The 14,672-nt window shown below is 42.5% G+C and overlaps 1 protein-coding gene across 3 annotated transcripts in view; it reads right to left on the bottom strand.

The window, feature by feature from the left end:
* Positions 1 to 10,093: 10,093 nt before the first annotated feature.
* The window catches only part of LOC135551681 (CYFIP-related Rac1 interactor A-like), a 142,754-nt gene continuing 138,175 nt past the window's right edge, over positions 10,094 to 14,672 (bottom strand). For all 3 annotated transcript variants that reach the window (XM_064982857.1, XM_064982859.1, XM_064982858.1), the window contains 3 exons: positions 13,073 to 13,199; positions 12,856 to 12,926; positions 10,094 to 12,113 (listed from right to left, as the gene is read on the bottom strand). In XM_064982857.1, the coding sequence (XP_064838929.1) occupies positions 12,050 to 12,113; positions 12,856 to 12,926; positions 13,073 to 13,199 (262 nt within the window). In that variant the 3' untranslated portion in view covers positions 10,094 to 12,049. The remainder of the gene's footprint in view (positions 12,114 to 12,855; positions 12,927 to 13,072; positions 13,200 to 14,672) is intronic.

Consider the following 14,672-nt stretch of genomic DNA (forward strand, 5'->3'; position numbering starts at 1 on the left):
ACAGTACTACATAGAGCCATGACTACATGAAACTCTATTCCACAGTACTACATAGAGCCATGAACTCTATTCATGAGCCAACTCTATTCCACAGTACTACATAGAGCCATGACTACATGGAACTCTATTCCACAGTACTACATACATGAGAGCCATGACCATGACTATGGAACTCTATTCCACAGTACTACATAGAGCCATGACTACATGGAACTCTATTCCACAGTACTACATAGAGCCATGACTACATGGAACTCTATTCCACAGTACTACATAGAGCCATGACTAGACATGGAACTCTATTCCACAGTACTACATAGAGCCATGACTACATGGAACTCTATTCCACAGTACTACATAGAGCCATGACTACATGGAACTCTATTCCACAGTACTACATAGAGCCATGACTACATGGAACTCTATTCCACAGTACTACATAGAGCCATGACTACATGGAACTCTATTCCACAGTACTACATAGAGCCATGACTACATGGAACTCTATTCCACAGTACTACATAGAGCCATGACTACATGGAACTCTATTCCACAGTACTACATAGAGACATGACTACATGGAACTCTATTCCACAGTACTCAGGTAACTGATACCATGTACTACATGGAACTCTTTCCACAAAAACTGATTAAAAAAAGCCATGACCTTATGGAACTCTATTCCACATCAGGTAACTGATGCAGCAGTAGAATCAGATTTAAAACAAAACTGATTAAAAAACACCTTATGGAACAGCGGGGACTGTGACACACAAACATTGGTACAGACACACACACACTGTCACACTGTCACCCATACTATAACATGCACACTATACATACACATGGATTTAGTAATGCAGATATGTGGTAGTGGTGGTGGAGTAGGTGCCTGAGGTCACACAGTGTGTTGTGAATTCTGTGAATGTATTGTAATGTTTTAAAATTGTATAAACTGCCTTAATTTTGCTGGACTCCAGGAAGAATAGCTGCTGCCTTGGCAGGAACTAATGGGGATCCATAATTAACCCCAGGAAGAGTAGCTGCTGCCTTGACAGGAACTAATGGGGATCCATAATAAACCCCAGGAAGAGTAGCTGCTGCCTTGGCAGGAACTAATGGGGATCCATAATAAACCCCAGGAAGAGTAGCTGCTGCCTTGGCAGGAACTAATGGGGATCCATAATCAACCCCAGGAAGAGTAGCTGCTGCCTTGGCAGGAACTAATGGGGATCCATAATAAACCCCAGGAAGAGTAGCTGCTGCCTTGGCAGGAACTAATGGGGACCCATAATAAACCCCAGGAAGAGGGTCCAGCAAAATAATTAACGGGGCTCCATCATAAAAACAGAAATACATGTTAACATGTTGATGTAGGTTGCTAATGTCAGTTGAACTTTAGCAGTGAGCATCTTTTTCCACCAATAATTTGTATTTCGTCCAATCAGATCAGTTTTTTTCCCTTCCGCTAATCATTTTGCCAATCAAAATATCAGAATTGAGCTGCCTGTGTAAACGCAGCCTAAGAAGTCTGCAGGAGATTCTCCCGATTGGCGCAGTGATTGGGAGTCCCACAGGGCGGCGCACTACTGGCCCAGCGGCGTCCGGTTCAGGGTTTGGCATGGGGTAGGCCTTCATTGTAAATAAGAATTGGTTCTTAACTGACTTGCCTAGTTAAATAAATGTTGGATAAATAAAATAATTGACTAGGTCATTGTTATAGTGGGGTATGTGTCCATAATATTTTTTTTTCCTGAATTACTCCCATTTCCTACTCATGTCCTTGTTTACTTTCAGTACCCCCCCCCCCCAGATGGATAGAATGAACTACAATATGTATTGCTTTTGCCTTTGAATACCTTTCAGATAGATCAGTGATCATGAAGGAGAGGAGCAAAGGAAATCCAGCAGTAGTCTAGCTTGTGTTTCTGTGCCCTAAGCCAAAGCAAACAAACCAACTCAAATATCAAAGTTGTCCGTTAAACTCTTAACTGTTCGAGAAGTATGCTCAGAGGGAGGGAAGTGAGCTGGTGTTATCTGTGTGGTGGGGGGAAGTACAGTAAATATACAGCCCAGAGCCCAGCCTAGAACCGAGCCCAGAGCCCAGCCTAGAACAGAGCCCAGAGCCCAGCCTAGAACCAAGCATCAAGCTCAGAGCCAAGTCCAGCCTAGAGAGCAGCCCAGAGCCCAGCCCAGCCTAGAACCGAGCCAAGTCTCAAGCCCAGAACCCATCCGAGAACCAAGCCCAGAGCCCAGCCAGCCTAGAACCGAGCCAAGCCTCAAGCCCAGAGCCAAGCCCAGAGCCCAGCCGAGCCAAGTCTCAAGCCCAGAGCCCAGCCCAGCCTAGAACTGAGCCAAGCCTCAAGCGCAGAACCAAGCCCAGATCCCAGGCCAGCCGAGAACCGAGCCAAGTCTCAAGCCCAGAGCCCAGCCTAGAGCCAAACAAAGCCTTAAAGGGCCAATCTGCAGTTTCTACATCCATGTTTGTACTTATAAAGTAATGATGTGTACCCATTGATTCTCAAAAAATTATAACTTAGAAATGCCTCATAGGGTTAGCTCATCTGTCGTACCCCATCAGAACCCAAAATACATGCTTGTTTTACTCCAATGTTAGTAAACAAAGTATATGTAAAAAATAAAAATATTTTTAGCCTCAAAAGCTTTTGATATCATGGATGATCAGTCCTTGCGTCCATAGCTCCATCTAATGAATTTGAGAGTGGTTCCATTTCTCCAGGCCCATCCGTCAGCTTTATACCAGAACAGGGGCGGGGATAGTTTCAACAGCTGATTGCAGCTCTGTCGGAGCCAGTCTGTGTTCTATGAAAGCACTGTCATGTTAGTGGTCACTTCGTCTGGCAGTGAAGGGTGTGGTGAGCCTGAAGAGTGTGTCTGTCTGTCTGTCTGTCTGTCTGTCTGTCTGTCTGTCTGTCTGTCTGTCTGTGTGTGTGTGTGTGTCCTGTCTGTCTGTCTGTGTGTGTCTGTGTGTGTGTGTGTGTGTCCTGTCTATCTGTCTGTGTGTGTCTGTCTGTGTGTGTGTGTGTGTGTGTGTGTGTGTGTGTGTCCTGTCTGTCTGTCTGTGTGTGTGTGTGTCCTGTCTGTCTGTCTGCGTGTGTCTGCGTGTGTGTGTTCTTACAGTACACAACCGTTCACTTTATCTCCTTTTTTTGGGGGGGGACAGAGACACACACTGTGTTCCGTTTGATTTACTCCAGCTGTTCGACGGAACCTCAGAACTCCCTCTGTTCTCCTGGAACTCTGTCCCAGAATTCCCTCCTGTCTTTGTTCAGCTCTATGATTTACTGTAGGCTGAGTCATAGGGTCTGGCCTGGGGGGTGGGGGGTGGGGGTATCAACTGTAACGGTTAGAGGAAGAGGATGTTATCAGTTTCTTCTCTGTGGAACTGTTAACTCTTCACATCCCGTGTTCTATCCTTTAGACTTGTCACTTTGTGACAAAGGGACCATTTTGTTGTTGTTGTTGTTGTTGTGTATGTGTGTTATTATTTAGGTCGGCCTGCTTGCTATTTCATGTGTAAATTCACACCATATGCCCTTTGTCCTCTTGTTTAAACTGCCAGTTATTTTACTTGAGTCATTTTCTATTAAGGTATCTTTAGTCTCCCCCCCCCACCCCCCCACCCCCAGTGCTGCGCAGTGAGACAGGACGGCCATGTTTCTTATCCTCTGACGCCCCCTTCTGGTGAGACGGGCAAGTGTGACTGCAGAGGCCTTGATCGGGAACTGCTTGGGAGGAAATTGATCAAAGAGACAAAAAAAAATATGGCGTCATTCCATCTGAAAGCACAGTGCCAATCTTTCCCTTTTGCTTGAGGCCTGCGGACTAATGTCTGACTCGACCTTTCTCCATTCAATAGTGCTTCAGCATTGCCAAATGCTCAACAAGAGCAGCGGAGTTGACCAGTCACCACCGTGTACAGCACGAGCAGCAATACAGTGTTGGGTAACAGTGCTGCGATAGAATAGAAAGGGGCTCATCCCACTGTAACACTTACTGTCTCCTCCGTTTGACCAGGGCCCTATGATCCCTGTAAGTCCTATGGGCCTGTAGGACTCAATCGGTCCGATGATCCATATGATCACTATGAGCCCTATGATCCCTATGAGCCCGATGATCCTTATGAGAGGGGCACTCTACCCGATGTCACTCCCTCACTATGATCACTTGACCATGATCACTATGGCCCGATGATGATCCCCCTATGATCACTATGTCACTATGGGATCACTATGATCACTATGGCCCTATGATCACTATGATCACTATGATCACTATGAGCCCTATGATCACTATGATCACTATGATCCTATGATATGATCACTATGAGCCCTATGAGCACCCCTATGATCACTATGAGCCCTATGATGATCCTTATGATCACTATGAGCCCTATGATCACTATGAGCCCTATGATCACTATGTCCTATGATCACTATGAGCCCCCTATGATCACTATGAGCACTATGAGCCCTATGATCACTATGATCACTATGATCACTATGATCACTATGCGCACTATGATCACTATGATCACTATGAGCCCTATGATCACTATGATCACTATGATCACTATGAGCCCTATGAGCCCTATGATCACTATGAGCCCTATGATCACTATGATCACTATGAGCCACTATGAGCCCTACGATCACTATGATCACTATGAGCCCTATGATCACTATGACTATGAGCCCTATGATCACTATGAGCCCTATGATCACTATGATCACTATGATCACTATGATCACTATGAGCCCTATGATCACTATGAGCCCTATGATCACTATGCCCTATGATCACTATGATCACTATGAGCCCTATGATCACTATGAGCCCTACGATCACTATGATCACTATGAGCCCTATGATCACTGAGCACTATGATCACTATGAGCCCTATGATCACTATGAGCCCTATGATCACTATGATCACTATGAACCCTATGATCACTATGAGCCCTATGATCACTATGAGCCCTATGATCACTATGATCACTATGATCACTATGAGCCCTATGATCACTATGAGCCCTATGATCACTATGAGCCCTATGATCACTATGAGCCCTATGATCACTATGAGCCCTATGATCACTATGAGCCCTATGAGCACTATGAGCCCTATGATCCCTGTGGGCCCTATGTCCCCTGGTCAAAATTACAGCATTACATATGGAATAGGTAGTGTGTCTAGGGAATAGGTAATATATATAGGGAATAGGTCATGTATATAGGGAATATGTACTGTATATAGGGAATATGTACTGGGAATAGGTACTGTATATAGGGAATAGGTACTGAATATAGGGTACTGTAATAGGTACTGTATATAGGGAATAGGTCATGTATATAGGGAATAGATACTGTATATAGGGAATAGGTCATGTATATAGGGAATAGGTACTGAATATAGGGAATAGGTACTGAATATAGGGAATAGGTACTGGGAATAGTTACTGAATATAGGGAATAGGTACTGTATATAGGGAATAGGTACTGGGAATAGGTACTGGGAATAGTTACTGAATATAGGGAATAGGTACTGAATGTAGGGAATAGGTACTGGGAATAGGTACTGAATATAGGGAATATGTACTGTATATAGGGAATAGGTACTGGGAATAGGTACTGAATATAGGGAATAGGTACTGTATATAGGGAATAGGTACTGAATATAGGGAATAGGTACTGTATATAGGGAATAGGTACTGAATATAGGGAATAGGTACTGGGAATAGGTACTGAATATAGGGAATAGGTACTGAATATAGGGAATAGGTACTGGGAATATAATAGGTAAATAGGTAGGTACTGAATATAGGGAATAGGTACTGGGAATAGGTACTGTATGGGAATATATAGGGAATATGTACTGGGAATAGGTACTGGGAATAGGTACTGGGAATAGGTACTGAATATAGGGAATAGGTACTGAATATAGGGAATATGTACTGTATATAGGGAATAGGTACTGTATATAGGGAATATGTACTGTATATAGGGAATATGTACTGGGAATAGGTACTGAATATAGGGAAGAGTACTGAATATAGGGAATAGGTACTGTATATAGGGAATAGGTACTGAATATAGGGAATAGGTACTGGGAATAGGTACTGAATATAGGTACTGAATAGGTACTGATATAGGGAATAGGGGAATAGGTACTGGGAATAGGTACTGAATATAGGGAATAGGTACTGTATATAGGGAATAGGTACTGTATATAGGGAATAGGTACTGTATATAGGGAATATGTACTGTATATAGGGAATAGGTACTGTATATAGGGAATAGGTACTGAATATAGGGAATAGGTACTGTATATAGGGAATAGGTACTGTATATAGGGAATAGGTACTGGGAATAGGTACTGAATATAGGGAATAGGTCATGTATATAGGGAATATGTACTGTATATAGGGAATATGTACTGGGAATAGGTACTGAATATAGGGAATAGGTACTGTATATAGGGAATAGGTCATGTATATAGGGAATAGGTACTGAATATAGGGAATAGGTCATGTATATAGGGAATAGGTACTGAATATAGGGAATAGGTACTGAATATAGGGAATATGTACTGTAATAGGTACTGAATATAGGAATAGGTACTGAATATAGGGAATAGGTACTGAGGGAATAGGTACTGTATAGGGAATAGGTACTGAATATATAGGGAATAGGTACTGAATATATAGGTACTGTATATAGGGAATAAATATAGGGAATAGGTACTGAATATAGGAATAGGTACTGAATATAGGGAATAGGTACTGAATATAGGAATATAATAGGTACTGAATATAGGGAATAGGTCCTGTATATAGGGAATAGGTACTGAATATAGGGAATAGGTACTGTATATAGGGAATAGGTACTGGGAATAGTTACTGAATATAGGGAATAGGTACTGAATGTAGGGAATAGGTACTGGGAATAGGTACTGAATATAGGGAATAGGTACTGTATATAGGGAATAGGTACTGTATAGGGAATAGGTACTGTATATAGGGAATAGGTACTGTATATAGGGAATATGTACTGAATATAGGGAATAGGTACTGAATATGGAATAGGTACTGGGAATAGGTACTGAATATAGGGAATATAGGTACTGGGAATAGGTACTGGGAATAGGTACTGAATATAGGGAAATAGGGAATAGGTACTGAATATAGGAATAGGTAATATAGGGAATAGGTACTGAATATAGGGAATAGGTACTGAATATAGGGAATAGGTCATGAATATGGGAATAGGTACTATAGGGAATAGGTACTGAATATAGGGAATAGGTACTGAATATAGGGAATAGGTACTGAATATAGGGAATAGGTACTGAATATAGGGAATATAGTACTGGGAATAGGTACTGAATATAGGGAATAGGTACTGAATATAGGAATAGGTACTGAATATAGGGAATAGGTACTGAATATATAGGTACTGAATAGGTACTGAATATAGGGAATAGGTACTGAATATAGGTAGGTACTGAATATATAGGTCATGAATAGGTAGGTACTGAATATAGGGAATAGGTAATGAGGTAGGTACTGTATATAGGGAATAGGTACTGAATATAGGGAATAGGTACTGTATATAGGGAATAGGTACTGAATATAGGGAATAGGTACTGGGAATAGGTACTGAATATAGGGAATAGGTACTGAATATAGGGAATAGGTACTGAATATAGGGAATAGGTACTGTATATAGGGAATAGGTACTGAATATAGGGAATAGGTACTGAATATAGGGAATAGGTACTGAATATAGGAATAGGTACTGAATATAGGGAATAGGTACTGAATATAGGGAATAGGGAATAGGTACTGAATATAGGGAATAGGTACTGAATATAGGGAATAGGTACTGAATATAGGAATAGGTACTGAATATAGGGAATAGGTAAATAGGTACTGTATATAGGGAATAGGTACTGTATATAGGGAATAGGTACTGAATATAGGGAATAGGTACTGATATAGGGAATAGGTACTGAATAGGTACTGAATATAGGGAATAGGTACTGAATATAGGGAATAGGTACTGAATATAGGAATAGGTACTGAATATAGGGAATAGGTACTGAATATAGGGAATAGGTACTGAATATAGGGAATAGGTACTGAATATAGGGAATAGGTACTGAATATAGGGAATATAGTACTGAATAGGTACTGAATATATAGGTACTGAATATGTACTGAATATAGGGAATATGTACTGGGAATAGGTACTGAATATAGGGAATAGGTACTGGAAATAGGTACTGAATATAGGGAATAGGTACTGAAAATAGGGAATAGGTACTGGGAATAGGTACTGGGAATAGGTACTGAAAATAGGGAATAGGGTGCTATTTGCAAGCAGCCACTGTTATGGCTTCCCTGTTTATTTAAACTACAAACATTGGATTGTATTGATCCCTACCAAATAACAGTGGAGATTGTATTGATCCCTACCAAATAACAGTGGAGATTGTATTGATCCCTACCAAATAACAGTGGAGATTGTATTGATCCCTACCAAATAACAGTGGAGTTTGGGTTTCGCTTGAGTTATATTTTTCCATGTGAGAGGTATGACACACCTCCTTACGTGTGTCCAAAAATGGGAATTGTGTCCCAAAATGGCACACTATTCCCTACATAGTGCACTACTTCAGACCAATGTAGGGAATAGGGTGCCATTTTGGGATGCATACTTTGTGTGCATTGGAGTGAAAAATATCACAAAATATCAAAATACTTCCACTCATTTGATCCACATTTGGAACTCTGTTGTCCTTCTGTTGAATTTCAAATGCCAAATAAATTGATCCTGTTAAGACATTTACATTTACATTTAAGTCATTTAGCAGACGCTCTTATCCAGAGCGACTTACAAATTGGTGAATTCACCTTCTGACATCCAGTGGAACAGCCACTTTACAAGACCACAAAGACACCACACGTCATTGGTTGAATGTAATAAATTACACATTTTTATTGTTGCACAAAATGTACAAAATAACAAGCAAATGGACAGCTCCCCTTTAGTCCCCCCCCCCCTCCTAGATGAAGCCCCTTTAGTCCCCCCCCCTAGATGAAGCCCCTTTAGTCCCCCCCTAGATGAAGCCCCTTTACCCCCCCCTAGATGAAGCCCCTTTAGTCCCCCCCCCTAGATGAAGCCCCTTTAGTCCCCCCACTAGATGAAGCCCCTTTAGTCCCCCCCCTAGATGAAGCCCCTTTAGTCCCCCCACCCCCTAGATAGATGAAGCCCCTTTAGTCCCCCCCACCAGATGAAGCCCCTTTAGTCCCCCCCAGATGAAGCCCCTTTAGTCCCCCCCCTAGATGAAGCCCCTTTAGTCCCCCCACTAGATGAAGCCCCTTTAGTCCCCCCCACTAGATGAAGCCCCTTTAGTCCCCCCCTCCTAGATGAAGCCCCTTTAGTCCCCCCTAGATGAAGCCCCTTTAGTCCCCCCCCACCAGATGAAGCCCCTTTAGTCCCCCCCCCACTAGATGAAGCCCCTTTAGTCCCCCTCTCCTAGATGAAGTTTGAATTTATTTGAAACATATGACCCACTATAGCAAGTCCAATGGTCCAAGCCAAGCCGTTGGATTTCTGAGAGAGACAACACACACCCAATGTCAGCTTCACTGAACAATTAAAAAGGAATAAAAACACCTTTTACACCATGCCGTCTATATATTTATACAGAATATGCTTGTGTCACATACCCCTGTATAGAAAATACCTTATGAGCTCAAATGAAGTTAGAATGAGGTCTATCGACATGGGAAGTACAACAATGCTTTGTAAAATCTCCTTTTGAAATTCTTTATTTTCAACACCCACTTATTCAGTGACTTAACTGTTTATTTGCCTCATACTAAAAGAAGAACTCTCTAGTGGATCATAAGCACGCTTGTTATTGTTTTTGTGTACTTTATTCTGGAGGACCCGAGCTGGCCTTGTAGGAGCCTGATGAGAAAATACTAAGCTCGCTCACTTATTTACACTGCGAATCTCTGAGTGATCTAATGACTGTGTGTGTGTGTGTGTGTGTGTGTGTGTGTGTGTGTGTGTGTGTGTGTCTGCATGTATCTATCCTCTTATGATGTTGCCTTAGTCCCTCCCTGATAGACTTGTCTCTGCCCTTCTCTTTGTGTTTTAAATGAAATTGTATTGGTCACATACACATGGTTAGCAGATGTTAATGCGAGTGTAGCAAAATGCTTATGGTCAATATCTCCTTAAATAACCCCCTAGAGATAGATATCTAGTAGTCAGTCACTATCTCTTTAAATAACCCCCTAGAGATAGATATCTAGTAGTCAGTCACTATCTCCTTAAATAACCCCCTAAAGAGAGATATCTAGTAGTCAGTCACTATCTCCTTAAATAACCCCCTAGAGATAGATATCTAGTAGTCAGTCACTATCTCCTTAAATAACCCCCTAAAGAGAGATATCTAGTAGTCAGTCACTATCTCCTTAAATAACCCCCTAAAGAGAGATATCTAGTAGTCAGTCACTATCTCCTTAACCCCTTAAAGAGAGATATCAAGCAGTGTTTACAAGGCTTGTTGTAGTCACTATCTCCTTAACTCAATCCTCACCTTCTGATGATGCAGTAGCTTTGGCACTTGTTGAATGAACTTTAATGTGGATAATAAAAGGTTTTGGCACCATAAAGAGGTCTGAATCACCAACTCAATCATTTACGTCGTAGCATTACATACTAGTGCCAAGAACACCCACAGCTCCCATGGTTACGATGCAAGTGGATGGGGGGGGGTTATGGGTTAGGATCAATAGGAGTGGTTGTATGATGAGGAAATCAACATGGAGTGTCTGGGTGAATCTCAATACGCTAAAATAGATTTCCCTCCATGTCTCCTTTCTGACTTTCCTTCATCTGCAATGATGTGAAAGAGCTGAGCAAAGTGAGAGCTCATTTCTGGTTTGTATCCATCACATTACCTTAACTTAACACCTGTGTTTTCAGTTCAGTGCAGATGAAGGAGAGGAAATGAGGAGAGGGTGAGGAGTGGAGGAAGCCCCTTTAGACGATTGGGATGGACCCTCAATGCAGAGACTGAGCCTAATCTACACAGGTGCCCAGTCCCAAACCAATACCTCATCCCGATCCCTAGGACCTTGTTGGCTACCTGACAGCTTGTTTGGATTTGAACTGCATATAACTCCAAGTCCTTTTAGATTGGAGGAGTCAGGACTTTTGGAAAGGGACAAGCTATTGGTTTGGAATCAGGCCGTTTTTGTCATTCCCAGTCTTATTTTTTAAAGTTTGTAATGGAGCCTGGTTTAAATCTTTACAGCGGCTACTTAGAGACTAACAGACAGCGTTGTTTATATTCTACACCAGTGCAAAAATATTCTTCAGACTAACGTTGTTGTACGGAATATTAATCTTTTTGTGTTTATTTTCAGTTATTTTATTTTTTTGAGTTTTGTTTACTGACTAGATTTTCTAATATAGCTTTTTCCTTGTTGTTCTTCTTCTTTAGTCTTATTAATACAGCTTTTTCCTTGTTGTTCTTCTTCAGTCTTATTAATACATCTTTTTCCTTGTTGTTCTTCTTCTTTAGTCTTATTAATACAGCTTTTTCCTTGTTGTTGTTCTTCTTCTTTAGTCTTATTAATATAGCTTTTTCCTTGTTGTTGTTCTTCTTCTTTAGTCTTATTAATATAGCTTTTTCCTTGTTGTTGTTCTTCTTTAGTCTTATTTCCATCGTGTAACACCTGTTTATTTTTTTTGTTTCGCTATTTTTCTCTTTAATATATATCTCTATAGTTTCTCTTCCTTCATTTTCTTTTTTACAAAATGGGAGACAGAATGATGAGCAACACATAGACTTGTTCTTTTCATCAGCGCTTCTTATCAGACCGGATCATTTTGCTTGTCAACAAACAGGATTCAGCACACCACAGTTTGTTCTCCCCTCGTTCTTCGTCATCTCCCTCCGCGTTCGCTATCTCATCTTCCTTCCCTCTCTCTGCTCCTCTCACTCTCATTGGAGAAGAGCCCTGATTTGTTTGGAGGTGCTGTCGTCGTTTAGATGTCGGGTCGTATACCTGGAGAGGAGGAGGAGGAGAGGAGAGGATGGGAGGAGAGAAGGGGGAGAGGAGAGGATGGGAGGAGAGAAGGGGGAGAGGACAGGAGAAGAGGATGGGAGGAGAGAAGGGGGAGAGGAGAGGATGGGAGGAGAGAAGGGGGGAGAGGACAGGAGGAGAGAAAGACACATGAGATGAGTATATGTACATACAAGCTACACTCTCTACCTCTCTCTGCCTCTCTCTCTCTGCCTCTCTCTCTCTGCCTCTGCCTCTCTCTCTGCCTCTCTCTCTCTCTCTGCCTCTCTCTCTCTCTGCCTCTCTCTCTCTCTCTCTGCCTCTCTCTCTGCCTCTCTCTGCCTCTCTCTCTCTCTCTCTCTGCTCTCTCTCTCTCTGCCTCTGCCTCTCTCTCTGCCTCTCTCTCTCTTTCTCTTTCTCTCTCTCTCTCTCTCTGCCTCTCTTTCTCTCTCTCTCTCTCTCTCTCTGCCTCTGCTCTCTCTCTGCCTCGCTCTCTCTCTGCCTCTGCCTCTCTCTCTGCCTCTCTCTCTCTGCCTCTCTCTCTCTCTCTCTCTCTCTCTCTCTCTCCCTCTCTCTCTCTCTCTGCCCCTCTCTCTCTCTCCCTCTCTCTCTCTCTCTGCCCTGCCTCTCTTTCTCTCTGCCTCTCTCTCTGCCTCTGCCTCTCTCTCTCTGCCTCTCTCTCTCTCTCTGCCTCTCTCTCCCTCTCTCTGCCTCTCTCTCCCTCTCTCCCTCCCTCTCTCCTCACCTCAGTGCGTTCAGTAGTCCCTCCACGCTGTTGGAAGGCTGTTCTTTCAGCACCTTGATGCAACCCTTCATCTGTACGCACACACACAAACCAAAGATACACACCGCTTTAGACTAAGGTCATCACCCTACTTGAGGACATCAAGGCATGTGTGGTCAGATAGAATCAGCATGTTAAGCAGTATAAGAGTAGAAACATGGATGTTTGTGTGTCTTACGTCTATTTTGGAGGTCTTGGCAAAGGCTCCTACAGGGTGGACATGGTCGTACAGAATGATCACTCCCACCATCACCCTCATACAGAACAACATGGTGTCTGTGTTGGTGAACCTACAACGGTACTCACTATGGAGAGAGGAGAGGGACGGAGGGGGAAGGGATCGGAGAGAGGTAGGTGGGGGGAGGGAGAAAGGGAGAGGGGGAAGAGATAGAGAGAGGAAGGGGGAAAGGGGGTGGAGAGAGAGGGAAAGAGAGGCAGAGGGAGGGTGAGAGAGGCAGAGGGAGGCAGAGGGAGGGTGAGAGAGTAAGGGGGTAGAGAGAGGGAGGGTGAGAGAGTGAGGGGGTAGAGAGAGGGTGAGAGAGTGAGGGGTAGAGAGAGGGAGAGAGAAGCAAAGTAAGGGGGTAGAGAGAGGCAGAGGGAGGGTGAGAGAGTAAGGGGTAGAGGGAGGGTGAGATAGTAAGGGGGTAGAGAAAGAGAGAGAGAAAGAGAGCGGGATTGTTATTGCTTTGATCAGCTTTAAGACGTTGATGTTCTTTTGGATAATGACTTTTTTGATAATGAGTTATCATGCCAATAATGTGTCAACAGCAGCCTTGGGAAAATCCACTGCATTATCATTAACAGCAGACTTAGTGAAAACAATGTACTGAGAAAATGTCAAATTGGCTTTTTACCAAATTACAGACCACGTTTTCACCCTGCTCACCCTAATTGACAAACAAACCCAACCAAGGACAGTCTTCTCAAGCTTTGTTGATTTCACTTTTTTTTTTTTACCCAATTTGGCATGAGGGTCTGCTATACAATTAAAGTAAGTAATAGTAAAATGGTGTTGGGGGGAATAACATACGACATAGTCCATCTACACAAACAACACGTGTGCGGTTAAAATGGGCAAAAATCAGACACATTTCTTTCCACATGGCCGTGGCTAAAGCCCCGCCCTCTTCAACATATAGACAGTTGAAGTGGGAAGTTTACATAAACTTAGGTTGGAGTAATTAAAACTGGTTTTTCAACCACTTTCTTGCTAAAACAAACTATAGTTTTGGCAAGTCGGTTAGAACATCTACTTTGTGCATGACACAAGTCATTTTTCCAACAATTGTTCACTGACAGATTTTTTTAAACGTATAATTCACTGTATCACAATTCCAGTGGGTCAGAAGTTTACATACACTGAGTTGACTGTGCCTTTAACTTCTTTGGGACCATTATTTGGGATAGGGGGCAGTATTTTCACGTCCGGATGAGAAGCGTGTCCAAAGTAAACAGCTACTCAGACCCAGAAGCTAAGATAAGATATGCATATTATTAGTAGATTTGGATAGAAAACACTCGGAAGTTTCTAAAACTGTTTGAATCATGTGTGTGAGTTTAAAACAGAACTTATTTGGCAGGCGAAACCCAGAGGACAAACCATTCAGAGTTTTGTTTTGTTTTGAGGTCACTCTCTTTTCAATGGGTTTTCATTGGGAATCCAGATTTCTAGTCGACTTTCCTTTCCTATCACTTCAACTGGTTGAGGTTTTTCCTTTGAGAAATGAAGAAGTAAGACTGTTCAGAACGGGGCTCGAGTCTAGTGTGTACTCTTTGTT

Source organism: Oncorhynchus masou, chromosome 13 (genome assembly GCF_036934945.1).
Source record: "Oncorhynchus masou masou isolate Uvic2021 chromosome 13, UVic_Omas_1.1, whole genome shotgun sequence".
NCBI lineage: Eukaryota > Metazoa > Chordata > Actinopteri > Salmoniformes > Salmonidae > Oncorhynchus > Oncorhynchus masou.